At 34.0% G+C, this 19,855-nt stretch overlaps 1 protein-coding gene across 1 annotated transcript in view; it reads right to left on the bottom strand.

The window, feature by feature from the left end:
* The window catches only part of LOC124359669, a 162,323-nt gene that overhangs the window by 105,205 nt on the left and 37,263 nt on the right, over positions 1-19,855 (bottom strand). The window contains 2 exon segments of the mRNA XM_046812607.1: positions 85-216; positions 17,878-17,924. Of these exon segments, the coding sequence (XP_046668563.1) occupies positions 85-216; positions 17,878-17,924 (179 nt within the window).

Genomic DNA, 19,855 nt, shown 5'->3' with positions numbered 1-19,855 from the left:
AAAGACAGTCAGCAAATTTTCACTCAACCTAAAATTTGCTTGAAACTAAAACTACAAGGAAATAAAAGACGACGAGTGCTGTACCTTTGGCACCGGCCGACGTTGGCTCAGACTGGTCGCTCGGGGAGGTGGCCTCGGAGGCGGTAGGGGCTGGGGCGGGGTCTCCGAGTATTGGCGTACTCGGCGTGCTGTGCGTAGAACTGCTGGAAGTCTCTCCTGAAACACAAGAGCCATTGTTAAAACACAATAAATAACACAAAAGATTTGCTGTGTTACACATAGCACATCTTAAATTAAATATTTTATGGTGCAAACTGCACTTTTAAATATTCTAGAAGATCTAGGATATGGGTAGAATGTCATCCCCACTCCAGGCAGCGGGCATGGACGTTTCAGTTTACAAGTTAACCGCTCTTAATTCTGATTCCATACCGTTCAGACTTCACTATGAAATAGAATTTATACAGTGATTGTCTAAATTATTTTGTAAGTGTAGGATTTTATGATCCTTTTGGGAGGTTTTAAGACTTGACTCACAAATCAATCCAAACTTGAGTGAATCCGACTGTAAAAATTGGTCTCTTCTGCTTTATCATCACTTTGACAAGATCACTCACTGCCCATTCTAAAATTAATTGCAATTTTGTTAGAGTACTTAGCTGTTACACCGATACACTTAAATCCAGCATTTCATGGCTTGCCATTAATTAAGTGTACATTGAAACTCAAATATTAATTAATTAATTTTTCAGTTTATAGTGTTGTAATAAATAAATTACAATAGTAGATCATTGTTACGTTCTTTTCGTTTCTATTTTTACATTATTAATACAAAAGTAGCATCCACGTATCAAACGATTTATGGAATATTCATATGTTTAATACAACTGAAAATTCAAAAGGATTGATGCAACTTTCACAGTTCACCCCTTCTCAAACCAGACAAGTGAGTATTGATATATTTGTAAGTTTATATAGCACACTCACAATTTTGTTTCCAATTGTTTTATAATAACCTCACAAGTGTGGGTGTACCACCTATCAGCTGTAATCAATGTACTAAAGATCTCATGAAACTTCTAGTTTAAAGCACTCCAGCAAAGAATATAATAACACAGCTAAAAAATAAACAAGGTAGTTTAAAATGCAAAACGTGGAAAGACGAAAATTGCAGTCTATTATAATGCAAACGCCAGGTGTTTGACGCATCTAAACAAGTCTGGAAAGACGTGGACACTTCTCGCTGGCGAAGCGAGACTTCTACCACACGTATGGGCCAGTACTTTCGCTGCACTGCTGAGACCGAGTGATTAGGAAGCCTACTTGACTCAGCTAATACCACAATAAAGTTACCTCAGGGAGGAGTAGAAGTGGCAAGTTAACGTCTATAACTCTACTTAACGTATAAAAGTTGGGCTTACATTAGGGAACTCTCATCTTAAATGGAAAGTAGTTCACTATCAGTTGAATTAGGCAAACAATCATCCTGTGATCATGAATTCTAAAGGGCTAGCACAATAAATGAATACAAGAATGGTTTCTTAGTAAATCTACTGCATTCAGATCAAATAGTCATCTGGAGGTCGGTTTTGATAAATAGTAACAAATAAATAATAACAACGAATACAAAAATTAAAACTTAAAATGTATACATGTAATTTATATTGAAAATATTAAATACAACTCCACCATACAACTCTTAATAATTCAACCCTTATTGTGAACAATTATGCAGGGCTCCTTGAACTCGGGTTTTAATTACCAATGCATCTGTTGCTTAAGGCTAAGGAGAACCAAACCATAAAACTAAAGGCCAAAGTGTTTCTTCCAATTTATGATTAATTGTGAGAACGTAGCAATATCCTTTATCGTGTGCTATAGACTTTGTGAACCTTGCAGCTCGATAACATTCTGCAAACGTCTTCCATAGGGTTCGATATCATAATGATATGGAAACATAGTTCAATATAGTTCAAGTATCTAACTTTAAATCCCACTTAAACACGTGAACGAGGTCACCATAAATAAAAAATATTAATACTTGCAATGTATACATGTAACTTATACGTAAAATATAAATAAAACTCCTCCATACGGAATTAACTCTTAATAATTCAAACCTTACTGTGAACAATTCTGCAAAAATCCATGAACACGAATTTGAATTAACAATGCATGTGTTGCGTAAGGCCAAGCATTTGTTATAAACTATGGGAAAAGCCGTGAGCTGGAGTTTTACAACTCGAGCAACTGACTTATAAATGTGTACAGACTAAGTTCACATTCACAATGGTTCAGGCTCCAAATTAACAATTTCGGTAACAGTAACTGTAGTTATTAAACTGAGAGTTTTACCTTCACTTGTTATAAATCACTCAATAAATAATAATTGATCACTCGAATTAATTTATTTTCGACATAACGAGCCTTGTAATGCAAAAAAAAGTAACCAGTTAATAAAGTAACATAATAAAGGGTTTTATTTTTGTTACAATTTAATCATCTCAAAACCAACCATAGAAAATTAATACAGTTGAACAATACAAAATAATAAAAGAAATTTATACAAAACATATTTGATGTAAACATATAATAGGTTGTATTGACATAATTATTCACCACAAGCCTTAAAATAATTTTCGAGTAAGAAAATATACAGGGTATTTACGATAGGATGTCAAAAACTTCTGTGGGTGATAGTACTCATGATTAAAAACTATGTTCTATAAACATAGATCGACAAAAGTGTCGTTTAGCCGCCAGGCACCATTTTGTATTTTGTACAAAAAAATATCTCTAGAACTATTAAAGCTACAGGTATCTATCCTATCTACCTTTGCACACAGGTTATGATAAATAGTAACACGTAACAACGATATCCCGATCTTAATTTTGTATTGTGTTGTAGCGCAAATATAACATATTATACCAACCACAGCAAAAATTATTACTCACAAGTCTTACTAAGTATAGAAACACTTAAGTCACTCAATGTGAAAGTGCATCATAATTTTGTATTGTGTATATCGCATAACATTTTATACCAACCACAGCAAACATTATTAATGATTCATCTCCAATTCTCACATAGAAACACTTGCCATTCAATGTCAAAGTGCGTCATAACTTTGTACCTTTTATATCTGCTTAGTACCAACATTCACATTATTAGAAAATTGAATTAAATAAGATATGTTGTAATACCAATGCACATTGATAATAAACAGAATTATTACGGTACACAATACCTTTATTGAATAGATACACAAAAATATTGGTGGTACAAGAAAGACAAACATGATTAAATTTAGTTTTGTATGGAACAAATCTTTGTTTCTAAACTAAATCTGCGAGATTATGAAAGACATAAGGTTTCCTATAAGTTTGGCTATACAACTGTTCAAGTTCAACTGTGCAATTAAGAAAATGGTGTAGATATTGAGGTGCTCGATATTCAGGGATCACCTGGCAACAATGCTGATGTAGATGTAGTTGTAGCGCGAGTTACAGCGACGACAAGCCGACACCGACTGGCCTAGCAGCGTCAGGCGGACCCCGGAAGGGTGGACCCTGGACTGTCGGACCGTGAAGTCACAATACTCTCACATAATGAGGTCCGCGTTGAACTGGAATCTTGCGAATCCGCTTCCACCGCGCTGTGGCAACGCTGTGTCAGAGGCAGGGTTGGAGAGAGAGGGTGGACCTAGGACTGTGCAACCGCTAAGTCACAATACTCTCACATAATGAGGTCCGCGTTGAACTGGAATCTTGCGAATCCGCTCCCACCGCGCTGTGGCAACGCTGTGTCAGAGGTAGGGTTGGAGAGAGAGGGTGGACCTAGGACTGTGCAACCGCTAAGTCACAATACTCTCACATAATGAAGTCCGCGTTTTACTATAATCTTGCGAATCCGTTCCTGTTGCGACGTGGCTACGCTGTGTCAAGAGTCAGTGTTCGAGAGAGAGGGTGGACTCCGAACTGTCGGACTGTGAAGTCGCTCCCACTGTGCTGTGAGGTACACGCTGTGTCAGAGTCAGTGTTCGAGACATAGGGTGGACTCCGAACTATCGGACTGTGCAGTCGCTCCCACTGTACTGTGACCACGCTGTGTCAGAGGTAGGGTTGGAGAGAGAGGGTGGACCTGGTCTTTCGAACCGTGAAGTCACAATACTCTCACATAATGAGGTCCGCGTTGAACTGGAACTGGAACCTTGCGATCCGCTCCCACTGTGCTGTGACCACGCTGTGTCAGAGGCGGGGATGGAGAGAGAGGGTGGACTCATCGAGGTGAGGTCAAGATTCATGATCGCACGCAAAGATGTTTAGCGTGCTATTCTTGGTATTTGGGTCGAATGAATGACCTCAAAAGTGACAACTGATTGATGACTTTATTGGTGCAACTTATTCATTATGGCTGTATTAGTACTCCAAATTGCATACTTTGTAACATAATATCAAGTTTTAATATATTTTCCTTTACTTTTTAACAATGTATTTGTTAGATAAACTTCTTTCAGTAGTAATAACATCATAATTTATGAGATTTTAAGAGGTGAAATTTATATAATAGTCACAAAATTATATAGTCTCAATTTAGTTTGTATAACAGTTGTAGCACTTTTAAAGTCACAATTTATTTAAGACTTGACACTGTACCGTGTTTAACACCTTCACTGCTGATTATTGAGTGAGACCGACTACTCTCTTTACTACTCTGCGCGGTAAGGCGTCTGTCTCAGTCAATACCAACAATTTTATACTTTTAATTTATAATTTGATGAATAAGATTCATTACTAAAAGCAACAGCCAATGCAATTCTACTTATGCTAATACGATAAGATATTAAAATATTATATTAAACAACTATACTTTTGATATTCTGGCACAAATTTAAAAGAAACCTATTGCTTTTCGTTATTTATTTTGTGAAAACAAAACCTACAGTTCAATTAGGATTCCGAACCATTTAGGTTTCGAACTGTTTATATGTCCAAATGTATCGGTAATAACAACTTTAAGTTTTCTAAGCCCAATGACGTGTAGCGTATAGCAAGTTTTTATCATAGAGCTTATGTTCTCCCATGACGTAAAGCTTAGGCAGGGTGCACACTGAAGAAACCTGTTTCAGGAAACCGATTTCATGAAACGAGAAACTTTAGTTGCTTGCAACAGATAGGTTAGAATAACGCAGGGCTGTGCACACTGCGTTTCATGAAACTGTAGTTTCATAGATTTCTTGAAACTGGTTTACACGCAACCCAAAAAACAGATTTCATAATGGCTTTAGTTTCATGTTTCAAGTGATTTTAATACCATGTATGACTTAAATAAATTATTAAAAGTGCTTTCCACAGTATAAAAGTAATACTATAGTGTCGATACTTATTTTTTCGATTTTCGGTACCAATACCATTGATACTTATATTCATTAAAATTATGTAACGTTTTAAATGACACATTTCTAACCTAATATATCGAAAAGAATTTGCTGTTTTAGTATGGCAGAAATTTATTTCCAAGAGAAGTTAGCAGAAGCTGTCGAAAACCATCCTTGCCTCTATGATTTCCTATAGGAATACAGCAATAGGGATAAAGTACAAGGAGCATGGCAATCGGCAATAAGTATAACACGATAAACAATATGTCGACTTTAAAAGACATATACATTATTGAATAAAGCAGTTAAGCCTTTGCACATACTTCAATGCAACAACAATATGGCCTGCACCTAATCCCTGCTTTCATGTGTCAACTCCCATTGTGGCGGAATTGCTATCCCTGGAATCAAAAAATATGTTTTAAGATAATTCCTGATAGCCTTTGCTGTTTTCAAATTTTTGTCAACAATACGATGACATACATTTTCATCACTGCCCTTAAATTTTGGCAAAGAAGACGAGCTACAACGTAAGTACTGTGTTGACGATCCCTGATCAACGGGTGAACCCAATACTTTCTTCTTTTCTTTTTCTTTAGCCACCACCACAAAATAACCACATCATCATCATCCGAATCCATCATGAAACTGATGGAAACCCGTTTCTGCTGTGTGCATATTTAAATTAAATGGTTTTCTTGAAACCAATTTCATGAAAACGGTTTCCTGAAACAGGTTTCTTCAGTGTGCACCCTGCCTAATAGCACTAAGATATTATGTTAGCACCAAAGAATTACATTATTAAACTCAGTTTCTCCTAAATATGGAGAACACGGCCTACGTACAGTTATAACCAGACGCTGGTCCATTTTATTTCCAATCCAAATCCCAGGACACCGACCTCTGTGTCAGCACTTTTACAATCCCTGATTCATACGCGCATAGGGACACAACACCGGTAGTTCCGGCGTCTCCGAGTCCAATCGTTCTTCCGCCTAACTTCCGGTCTCGGTTGCGCAAATCAAAACCTACGACTCATCACCTGCAATTCCAACATCGTTAGGTGACAAAACTTATAAATGCCTCCATATACACAATTTGATCTGTAAGTTTACACATTGACTCGTTCAAAAAAAGTATTTACTAGGTATCAAATTGTCAGATTTAAAAACTGCCTTAATATATTTTGCCTTAGGATTTAAAATGCACATTGAGTCTAGAATACACTGATTAGTTTTTACATTAATACCATATAAAATATGCCAAATAATATCCGACTGAAAATGTACCGCAATTCAGTTAGAAGATTATACACACCAAAATCATAGTCTGTCGATTTTATGAAGTTTAAAGGATTAACCCACATTATCCTACTGTTACCTATATAGAGCACACTGGTATTGTGTATTAACTGCCTCTAGTCATTATGGTGCAGTAATACTCTACAGGCAGTTGTGAGTTAATGATCACCTATGTCAGGTGGAAGTGTTTGAAAGTATTGGTGAGGTGTTGGATATCTAATCTACATATTGCACTGACTATGTTCAGAAGAGTCTCAGTTTTGCATTTTTTCAGATTACGCTCGCACTTGAGATAACGTAACAAAAATTAGCATGGAAGTTTTGTTGGTAAATGGTAAGCTCCTATTCGTTCTTCAGACCAATCGCACTCTGAGTCAATACACACATCTACTCTAGCCTTACGGTTGCATGGACTGAACACATTATTGGCATGATCATTATGTGAGAAAATTTGACCGAGAATAAGTCATTAAAGGAATGTAAATCCAAGAGAGTGGAACTGAAAGGGAAACGTTTTCGCGTTAGTTACTACCAGGTATGGAACTGCCTTATAAATCAGCGAGTTTAATGAAATTGGCATGATTTCTTAATGACAAAATATAAGGTATATCACGTTATTCCTCGAAAAATATTATAATATGAGTATTATCTTTAAGATCATCAAAAGGGCGGCCATAACAAATGTTTAACTCAATGAACTGTGTTTTACCTTATATATTATATAAGGTATATATATATATATATATATATATATATATATATATATATATATATATATATATATATATATATATATATATATGTACAAGTGGCCTCTTGGAATATAACCAGGCGTATCAGGGCTTAATTTACATTTAGATGTCAGGGCTTTTTTGCCCATAACTTTACTAGGATCGTCGTAGAGATGTTTTTTTCATGTCAATGCGTTTCTTTAGAATTTACCTTTCACATGACATGTCATAAGATAGGGGTTGCAATTTGAAAATTTAAAGTGACCACCCTCTACCTGCTTTTTCAAAGGGGCGGGGGGCGGGAAAGAAATATTTTTATCCTCCAAAAAGTTCAAGAAACCAGTGTTAATACCAATGAATAATATTTATTGCCATATGTGGACTACCAGAGTATATCAGTGGTCCACATTATTAACTTGGACACCTTAAAGACATTATAACTGAACTGAACAGTTATTAAAGCAAACATTCACTAAAACTAAATTTAGCTTTAAAAAATGAATAAACTCTTTTAGAAAAATGAGGTTAGAAACTACCATTCTTGGAGACCGAAACCTCCTAGTGTAGGCCAAAAAGGAACAATCTAACGGCAAAAACTTATGGAACATAAAAATTTCAAGGTCTACCATTACTTGTAACTTCTAGAAGCAGGAAAGTCCCTTAGGAGGTAAGTAATGAAAAGTTAAATAGTTCTACAGAATAAATAGTTCCCAAAGCAGTAATCTCCTACAGATATGATTATTTCAAGTACTGCAACTTTTATTAGTCGGAACTTCTAAAGGTACGTAGGCTCTCAAAAGGTAAGTGATGCGAGGAGTTAAATGGTTCTACAGAATAAATGGTGCCCAAAGCAGTAATCTCCTACAGATATGATTATTTCAAGTACTGCAACTTTTATTAGTTGGAACTTCTAAAGGTACGTAGGCTCTCAAAAGGTAAGTGATGCGAGGAGTTAAATGGTTCTACAGAATAAATGGTGGCGAAAGCTGTAATCTCCTACATATATGGCGATTTCAGATACTGAAACTTTTATTAGTTGGAACTTCTATAGGTAGGTAGGCTCTCAAAAGGTAAGTGATGCGAGGAGTTAAATGGTTCTACAAAATAAATGGTGGCGAAAGCTGTAATCTCCTACATATATGGTGATTTCAGATACTGAAACTTTTATTAGTTGGAACTTCTATAGGTACGGTAGGCTCTCAAAAGGTAAGTGATGCGAGGAGTTAAATGGTTCTACAGAATAAATGGTGGCGAAAGCTGTAATCTCCTACATATATGGTGATTTCAGATACTGAAACTTTTATTAGTTGGAACTTCTATAGGTAGGTAGGCTCTCAAAAGGTAAGTGATGCGAGGAGTTAAATGGTTCTACAGAATAAATGGTGGCGAAAGCTGTAATCTCCTACATATATGGTGATTTCAGATACTGAAACTTTTATTAGTTGGAACTTCTATAGGTAGGTAGGCTCTCAAAAGGTAAGTGATGCGAGGAGTTAAATGGTTCTACAGAATAAATGGTGCCGAAAGCTGTAATCTCCTACATGTATGGTGATTTCAGATACTGACATTTTTATTATTGGAATTTCTAGAGGCACAAAGGCTTTCAGAAAGTACTGTAAGTAAGTGCTGCAAGAAGTTAAATGTTTCTACAGATAAATGGCGATAGGCTGTGAAGAGACCTTTTATACCCAATCTCTAGAATTTCTGTTGTTTTTTTACCTATCGCACTTTGTTTATACGAGTAAATGATAATCTTATCGTTTATTTATTATTGTTAGAATACCTAAGAACTGTGTTTACCACTTCAAAAGTTTATGTCCCTAAAAGCTATATAACTTATTATGATTATATCCTTAATATACATTTTCCTACAAGTTATGTATACAGCATTTATATTTAATGTATTAGATGAAATATTTTTAGGATATTGGAAAAAACATGGTCAACTACTAAATTCCTATATTTTTGAGATTAGATAACCGACGTACAGTAGATACACTATGTTTTTTGAGTGTTTTCATCAACGTCTAATTAAATTATTATCTTAGATTAACCTCACAAGTCGCCGGTTAATAAATTACAGCGTCACCTTCTCGTTCCAAGATTCCTTACAGTAGATACACTATTATTTCTGAGTGTTTTCATCAACGTCTAATTAAATTATTATCTTAGATTAACCTCACCAGTCGCCGGTTAATAAATTACAGCGTCACCTTCTCGTTCCAAAATTCCTTACAGTAGATACACTATTATTTCTGAGTGTTTTCATCAACGTCTAATTAAATTATTATCTTAGATTAACCTCACCAGTCGCCGGTTAATAAATTACAGCGTTCCAAGATTCCTTACTCAAACCACCTCTTATCAGCTGGTTGTTGAGTTTTTTAATCTTAACTTGTGATTCATTACCCACTAACGGGGCTAGATAAAGAAATAACTATTTTAAGCTGTTACAATTTGAATTAGTAATAACCTAATTTTTGCTTTTTATTTGCTCTTCACTGCCTCAATGAATATAATTTAAATAAAATAATTATTTAAGGTCCAACAGTATAAAGTCAATTCTTAATTTATAAAAAGTAATTATAAATGTTTAGAACTGTTCATGGAAAACAAAACAAAAGGTTGCGATAACGGGTGACAACAATGTTGACATTGTGCTGGTATACGTGGGCTACATGTCACTATTATACTCGTAGCTGATAACGCGTCTGATAATAAAGAAGTCTGATGTAAGTCCACATTACGCAATAGTGTAAAGAACCTACTCGGTGAACTATTTGCTACAGATACGTGTGATGTTTGGCAAGGACGGTGATAGCAAAGTGAGCTTTAGTGGGAGAGGCGCAATATACCGTATCTGTTGCTGATGTACGCTTATACAAGTGATTATCGGTAATAACTGATAATTCTGTAGTTGTGTATGGAACTATGAACTATCGTATGGTATTCCTATCTTTTTTTCTAAAGAACGTTTTTAAAGATATGTCGTCGATACCATTTAATTTAGGAAAAGATACGACTATTGGGTTGTTAATTATGTTTTCTTAATCGTTAAGAGTCTCAACTTACGAAAAATATATACAAATTGTATATGCTACATCTGCAGTGCCCCATGTAAGAGTAAAAAAATACTCTCACGCCCTAAGCATTGTAAGATTGCTCACTCTTTCTTCCAATCACTGAAACTTTGCATATATTTCTATTTGCGTCACGATACTGATAAAATTTCTTATAAAGCCTGAGTGATATAATTAATGCTTGCCTAAAAATCTGCTAAAGACCTATGTACGGTAAGTTACGATCTCAGATTTGATGAACACACACATTACGTCGTACTACAAAGCATAAGTAATGGTTAAATTCACTATGCCTATTAAATATGGTTTCAACACGTACAAATCATGTTAATATAAAACTATAAAAAAAACTTATTGGATACAACTCCTCAGCACGGCTTTATCTCGTATTTTTAATTGAACATTACGGAAATATATTTTTACAATTCTTTTATATGGCTTGTACATTTATAGGATTTTCTCAAGTTATATCATAACTCTTTGTCATATAATATCTATCCATCCCCATATCCTACAACGGCCCCCAGTCTGAGGACAATCCTAAGGAGATTCATCTACAACGATTCGGAAGGATTCGTCTCATGGGGAATGTGTCGCTGAAGACTGTGTAGTATGATTTCACTTAAACAATACAACTGAGTATCGAAAGACAAACCAGAACGTAGAGAAAGTGTTGTCAACCAATACAATGCAGTGGATCATATGTACAACTAAAACTCATTTGGTGATATACTTAATTTTGACAATTGATTAGTTTGTTATTTACGATTTACCAAATAACAAAAACAGACAAAGTTCACACACATTCTGCAATTTCCCCGTTGCATCATATACTCATGATACCAATTAAAAAAGCAAGAATATTATTTTTATCTTTAATTTTGACCATCGAATCCAAAATCAGTAGAGACTTCCTGGCACAAAGAGCAACCTATGACAACTTTCAATTCTCCACAATCATTCAATGTAGTGTTGTCGCACGCACATATATACTAGTGGAGCAGACACGATTTTATAGGACCTGTCGTCCCTCAATAATGAAGGCAAGGTCTTTGCAGCCTTATTTATTCCCTTGATCAAAAAGCATATTCAAGTAAATAAGTATTTAATTCGTATTTACTGAAATACATAAAATAGTAGAAATATATTATTGTTAGTTCAGATTGCACTTAACATTGTAATCTGACATACACAGGTGATACCACGCTCTAAAAGACATTAATACGCGGACGAACATACCCAATACAATTTTGATTTATACTGAGCTCAGTGAGTTCTACAGCTAAAGTGGTCTTTTGACTTCAGTTGTTCTTCTCCAAGTCGGAATTTTGTTATGTGCATGATTTATTCTGACCGATGGTGTATTACGACATTTTTACAAACGAATATTATCTGTCAAAACTGCAATCAATTGGTTCAAACATAATTTACTTTGTTTTGTTTGCGAATAATCTACCTGTTTTCTACAATGCTTTATATTATTAAAACATATTTGTGTTATACTTTTAATTATAAAATAAGAATATATATGTAGTAGTGTTTATATACTTGTAGGTACCATAACAATTTGTAACATAAAAAAGCTCGATTTTAAATATAGTAAACAGAATTGTCTCGTTTTTGTTCATTCGTATCTAAATGAATTCATAACTAAACAAAGTAGAGATAACAACTGAATGATAATATGGTACAATAAACTAGGTTTCCAGTTATTGTACTGTCACGACCTGGTGTCCTGATTGTATCAGTTCGTCACAGTTTAAAATATCACAGTACAGAATATTTAGCTGTTTCAGCAAATTGATAAAATTTGTTTTTTGACAAATTTTGTCTTCTTTACATATTATGTTGATTATGTATAATTTTTTAGTTTTCACATGTAAATGTATTACTAATTTAATTAAACGGAAATTGTTACTAAAAATCTGAAACTTTAGCTCGTGTTACAATTTTTTAAAAGACTCACCATTCTCTTGGGGTATTAACGGTTCTTGTTCGACTTTACTTTCCACTTGTGTCTTCGCTTCATCCTCAATCTTCTTCACTTCCTCTATATCTACACTCTCTCCCTTCTTTTTCTTCTTCTTCACATCCTTCTTCTTGTTTCGCCAGGGCAGTTTCCCCAAAGCCTTCCACACCCAACATCCCCCCGACTCCACTTTGCCCTCACCCATGGTATGCCAGGCCGCTCTCCCGACCACCTGTGTACTGAGCCCACCTGCCTCTTATCTCTTATCGACGACCTTCGCTCTTATCTCGCGAGTCAGTGGGCGCTCTTATCTCGATCTGGCTCACGCCATGACTAATTTTGTAAACAACGCAGTGAAATTATAACACAACGTTATCTTTTCTTAAAAAACTATTCCAGAGACAAAGTCTAGCACAAATTTAATTCAAGATTGATGTGACAGAGATACAGTGGAAAAAGCGTCTAAAATCAAAATTTGGAGTACGGGTCAAAATTTTTTTAAAAAACAATAGTGAGTGATCACAATTGAAAATCGACATTTCGGTTTTCAGACCATGTAACTTTTAGCAATGGCAATGCTCTTAACCAAAATATTTTTCGGTCTTCGTTAGTCAAATTTACCATAGAACTGTTGATAATAAACCAGATATATTTGTTTGTATCAAAATAATCAATATGTCGTAGGAATAAGATGCCCCAAAACAACCCAAAGCGAAAACAATAGCATAAACACCAAAGAAGCAGAAAGTAACAGACAGAACCACAAGATGAACCGAACCAGAACCGCACTGTACCGGAAACCTTATCAAAACCCAGTGGACTGAAACTATTGCACCTCCAAAACTGGAAAAGTCACAACAATAGATCGATGAATAAATCAGCTGCGATGTGCAGTTGGCCGGGTGATCTACTGACAATGCTACGATGTAGGCACGCCCGGCCCGCCATCTTAGGGAGGGTCGCCACGGTTCCTCTCCAGTGGTTCGTCTTGGTTTGGGTCAAGGCAAGGTCATTATTGGATTGGCGGTAGGTGATGGATTTCTCATCTAGTTACATGTCTAAGAATATTCTTAATTCTATTGGGTAATACAAACATCATTGCCGTCAGCTCTTAAAGTTAATCCATAGGAAGTATATTTAAATTTTTTCATAGCACCTATTTGAAAATGTACAATTAATGTTTTAAAAAAACTAATAAAATAAATATTTTCACTGAAGCAACATTGTAGACGTAGGATAATGAATTTATCTTTGTATTATATTTAGCGTTTTCTTCTAAAGCAACTCAATGATACTTTTGAAGTTTCTGATGAAATGGTACTGTAGTATTTTAGTTCGTTGCAAGTACTATTTCCGAAAATGAATTGAATTCTAAATACTTTTTTATAAGATTCTACATACATACGTGTTAGTTTTATTACACATTCAAAAATTAATAATAAAAATAAAAATTTTGACAAAAGTTTAATTTTTATAAATGATGTGCTGTTTACAAATTGTTAGTGAATAGGAAATTATGCAAATTTAATAACATGTGCAATTCATTATGATACATACTACTATATAGCAGTAGAAAAGTATATTATTCATGTTCTATTTAAATTTAAATTATCAATCGTATTTTTACACAAATTCTGATTTAGCGAGAAGACCTGGGTTACAGTGGATTGTTACAACCCTACATAATTTAAATAAGGCAAGTTACTTTTCTTACTGCGTTCTTCCTTCCCAATGCATTTCTATGAGTGGAATGAAAGGTGAATGTCTCCTGATACTAGTGGTGGGAGAATCGAATAGTATTATAATTCAACCCGGGTCCATATTCGAATAACTCAAAACGTATTCGAATACTTTTGAAATGAATACAATTTCTCTGGAATAATTGAATTCAAACCTACAGTATTCATATAACTTTTACCCCATTATATTGACCAATTATTTCTTTAAAATTATGAATGTCTCCTTAATTATTCTGTTCAGAAATAAATAAATATATATATATATATATATATATATATATATATATATAAATCAAACTTGACAAATCTATAATTGTAAAAAAATTCAATGAATAAATACATTTGTAAACAATAAACTGAAAAAGGAATGTTTTTTCCTTCAATATATAGCTACGATCATTGGGTGACCTGAAGTAGAAAAGAATATTCCACACGGGACTGAAATAGCAGGTAAACAAATGTATTTTTTCTGAAGTTAATAAATCATGGGTATGATATATTTATACAAAAAACAAAGGATTCTCCCACCTTTTTGGTATGGACAGTTCAAAATAACCTAGAAACAATAGATTGTGATAGAACGCAGATAAAGTATTCTAATAAAAAGGTGTTTTCGAATTCACCATATTCGATTTATTTAAGTATTCGATTCTTCCATCATTACCTAATACTGCGTCTAAGATCAAACGGCGCAAGGGTAGGCAATGTAAGGGCGTTTGCGAATTGCCTAGCCCCATCTTATCAGGCTATTAATAAAGAAATATATGAATTCCTTAAATCAAAGCATTCTGCTTGGAAATCAGATTGTTATTGTTTTGATCAACTTAAAGACAAATAATATAGAGATGAGTTATACAATAGTAGTCGCGTGTCCGAAAAAGAACACCAATATATACTGTAACAACGAGGTATTTCAGACTTGAGTGAACTTAACGAAAGTCTTACTAATTAATGCAACATATTAACTTTATCACTTTGTCGCTCTATCACATTATAAAACTTAATGCTACAAAGGTTTGTATTCGGTTTGCTTATAAAGATTTTTCGTCTTCATGATTTTCCTCGTTACCATAATGATTTGCTCATAATACCAATTTAAAATTGTTCAAGTTTTATTTTTAACCTATGGTTTGAATTTTGACCCCAAATGAATTTTTGTCTTGATCCAAGAAAAACCTTTGTATCAAAGTCTCAGGGGCCATTCTATGATAAATTATCGCGCCTGCACAGACAACGTCACTAATTTTTTTCTTACACTCTGAACAATCCTTGTAACACAGAAACACATATAAACCAAATTAGAGGTAACAAATAATAAGAGTGGTATAAAAATAAATACAATCCTTAAATAGAGAACACTATTCGAATGTAATAACAAACATGTTTCTACGTAGTACACAATATTACATAGAATGAATTATGCAAGTTACTTTGACAAAGAAAACGCATTTAATCTTATAACGATGCCTTTTTTATGGAAATGATCATTGACGTAATTTAAAGAAAAACATGCAATTTATTTTCATTTCCGCATAATTGTATCAATTTACTAATATTTGTTCTCAGTGTATGTGTCACTATGTGGTTATAAAGTACACATTCCGCAATAGAATGCAGTATAGTGTAATCTATTGATGGCCACAGAGATAAGGTGGCACAAACTGCCGAACTAAACGTTCAGTATGTAGGCGGTGATAGAGTAGGTTGGATTATCTGATAAGCGGTATCTTGTCACGCCCAGGTTACACAATGGTTATGAATACATTTCTGGCTGTTTGGCGCAATTCCAGCGACTAAGAAAGGTTTCATCCCATAGTCCCTGAATAGTTGTGTAGAAAAATAGGACTGTTTTATGTTATGTATATTTTAAAACAACAAAACTTTCTTGAAAAAGGCTTAAAAAAAACTAATGACGAAACAAATTATTAAAATTTAAACTTGTATACGCAAATTGCAGTCATGTAGTACTAAAAAGATTCAAATACCTATGCGGATAATTTTCTTGGGCATTCAATCTGCATTCAAAATGGATTTTTACCTAAGAACCTCAAACCAGAAATGTCAAAAAGTCTAAAAAGGTCAAATTTGTTAGAAGACAATTAATGGTCTAACGAAATATAACCAACACTATAAATGAGCTTCCATTTGGTTTTGTCGTTCATATCCGAGTATGCTACGACTAACTTAAGCATAATTTTATACTGTGTGAAATTAAATCTATCGTAAAGTTCGTAGTTTTATGCAATTTACTATTATAAAGAGGATTTGAGCTTAATACAATCCTTTACGTACTTCTAGTTCAAAACGTGTGAGAAGAGAAGTATTCTGAACGTGTAACAGATACTCTTGCATGACTTGCGCATTTGTTCAGCGTTTATTTAGTCTCGCAGGACTTATACGACTAATAAATACAAATTAGAATAGAATTCAATCCATAAAATGTTTTATGAATTTATGTATTTAGCTTTTCTGTACAAGCAAACTGATTGTATACAACTGCTATCTTGCACTGTATTAAAAGTCAATAAATATTCTACTAATTAAATTATTAAAATTATTAATTGTATAACAAGTTTCATTCGGGAATATTTTTTCAGCCTTCTTTTGAGTCGAAAATTTGGGGTTACTGTTAGAATGAAGATTCTTGCTCCAATGCGTTTGGCCCATACATGTAGTGGTCCAGATGATGTGGTAGACTTTGTATAGAGGAAAAATAAAAATATAAATCCACCATTACAATATCGTAATGGTTGAACAAATTTTAAACCCCAGAATTATTTATGTTCGTTACAACGAATACAACGGTTTGGAATACATGTTCTTGAATTAGTCCGCTCCAACCAAGACGAAGATTGCAGACAACTTAGAATTTTGAAATAACGATAAAAAAAATCTAACGATACAAAACAGAAAAATGCACAAACTATCGCAGTTCAATAATAGTTGTTATTCCGAACCTGTAAAAATTATGATGGTTTAAACATACAATGTTGTACGTTTGTAAGTCAAATAATTATTTTTTTCACGTTTTAAACAGTTGAGTTAAGGACAGTAATATAAAAATTGTCACATGATAATTACGTAGCTTCACTAAACGAAATATACAGTTATACCTGCAAGGGAGAGAGGAGGAATATAATAATAGCGGATTTGACACTTTTTCATAAAAACAACATACACTACACGTAGACATTTTTTTGTTAATTTTGCTAAATTTAGTTTATTATGTTCACTGAACGGGGAACAATGTAGCGGTAGAAAGATGGTATAGAAAAAAATATAATATATAAGAAACTTCACATAGTCTACTAAAAGCAAAATCTTACGAATTCATTTAAGATGTTAAAAAGAGAAAGACATTTATTTACGCGATTTTCATGCACAAAAGGGACTCCTATCAACACAGATTAATACATAAATTGTAACATTGGTTAAATATAAGGTGGTAAATGTACTTGTCCGAATAATGTTAACACGAGAAAGTCACAATCTTGTAATTCTGTCTAATTAATAATAAAATACTTATTTTTATTTTATTTTTCGTGCCATAATTGGAATAAAGAACATTAAAAGCTTCCCCCATAGATTCGATAAATAATTGTGTTCAGCAATAACGTATTAAGTTCTAAACATTAAGTAATAGGATACATGCAATGCAGTAATTATGTTTGCCACTTACTTTTTACTGGTTCTTTACTTCTTCTCTTCGGCGATCCGTTTGCGTCCCTACAACAGATGAATATAGAAATTAACAAATTGTTACAATTTTAGAAAATTAAGAAAACATGCTCGATTTTTTTGTCGACAGTACAATATAATCATAGGTTGAACTATGCTCTTGAAACTATTCCATAATTTTTAAAAACATTTCGTTCTAAGCCTTTGTTATTATGTTTAATAACTTTGACTTGTAAATTAAAAACTCAACAACAACAGGCCAAGTTGTTGTTATATATATTTTGAGTTGCTCTCCAATGCAAGTACTGATACCAAAACTGAACTTTTAAGTATTTAATATCTAAATAAAAAAGTACAAGTGACGGACTTCTAACACATTCGTGTGACAACTTTGTAGTAACAAAATTTATTTTCGTATTTAAACATTTATGAAGTGAGCGAACAAAATTGCAAATTGAGATTAAAGATTAAGACTCTACAAATTAAATATTTTAATTGCCTCAGCACTTCTTTCTATTGAGGGTTAGTTTTTAAATTAAAGTGAGAAATAACATACTGTAATTACTTTATGTACTAGACACAACGTTATATCGCAATGTTTCCCCCATTCGTCTCATGGCACCCACTGTTAACGCACTAGATCGTATTTAATATCAGAGAATGTTTGAATAGTACCTGATCGACAATATCTAACTTCTGGTGCACGAAGCTCTGTACAGCGTCTGTGTACAGGAGGACTGCTGAACAGGTATTGCTCGCACAGGGTACAATGATGAAGGCGTGTACGGCGTCAGTTCCTGTACATTGTGCGATGGGACCTGTCCTGCCTTTAGTTCCCACGGACCCGCCCTCGCCCTCGACGTCGGGGATGGGTGAAAAAAGTCAACTGGTCAATGTTTATAGGCTCAAAACTGAAGAATCAGATGCATCGACAATAATCATTGGAAAAGAAAATGTTGAAATGGACTTATAAAAAGGATATCTATAAGCAATAGTGAATTATTCAAGGAATGTATTCGAGAATGTAACTTTTTTAATCACGTTCTTTCAGTTATTATTCAAGGTTTTCAGATCGTTAAGCTAGTTTGAACATTCAAGTTACATAGTACGTCAACTTTTGGAAAGTGATTGGAATTTACAGATTGGGTCCTACAAAGTTCGCAGAGGTAAATACTGTTTCGAGTTGTTAATCCGTGTAAAACAATCAACAAACCTTTTGCTCCGAAGACAAAATTACGGAAACTGCCGGTTTTTCTGCACAATAAATGCATCAGACTTGCTCTTACTATACTACTTGCGCAAAATACAAGGTTCTTCAGAACACCACAGACCTTATGATGGCCTCCAATACCACGGGCAACAGAGATTATATCTTATAAGTAAATTTTCAGAGAGCTGAAATCTTTCCTGATAATAGCCGATTATAAAATGTGTAATTTCCCAAAGTTCTCGATTCTCTGTCTTATACTTTCCCCTTACCGCCCTATAAACAATAATACGGACGCCTTTGGAAATAACCATTATTCATAAAGTACTGTAATAGAGTAACTAATCTTTTATTTTGTATTATTTTGTTAAAATTCCAACGGTACTTGTTTCAATGAAATCCGTCAACGCATACGCGAGCAAGACCAATTTAAAGATACGTTTGCACAAAACGGGAACAGCAAACAGTTTGTCTTTTGATAGGCATTTTTAACATCAGTTTTAAAACATTTACGAGATATAAACTATTTTGAAATATTCATAACAATTCCAAAGGTACTTTTTCCAACGAAATCCGTCAACGCATAAACGAGCAAGACCAATTTAAAGATACGTTTGCACAAAACGGGAACAGCAAAAACTTTGTCTTTTGATAGGCATCAGCTGTTTAACATCAGTTTTAAAACATTTACGAGATATACAGTAAACTATTTTGAAATTTTCATAACAATTCCAACGGTACATTTTCCATCGAAATCCGTCAACGCATAAAC

Source organism: Homalodisca vitripennis, chromosome 4 (genome assembly GCF_021130785.1).
Source record: "Homalodisca vitripennis isolate AUS2020 chromosome 4, UT_GWSS_2.1, whole genome shotgun sequence".
Lineage (NCBI taxonomy): Eukaryota > Metazoa > Arthropoda > Insecta > Hemiptera > Cicadellidae > Homalodisca > Homalodisca vitripennis.
This window is presented reverse-complemented; position numbering and strand designations above follow the sequence as displayed.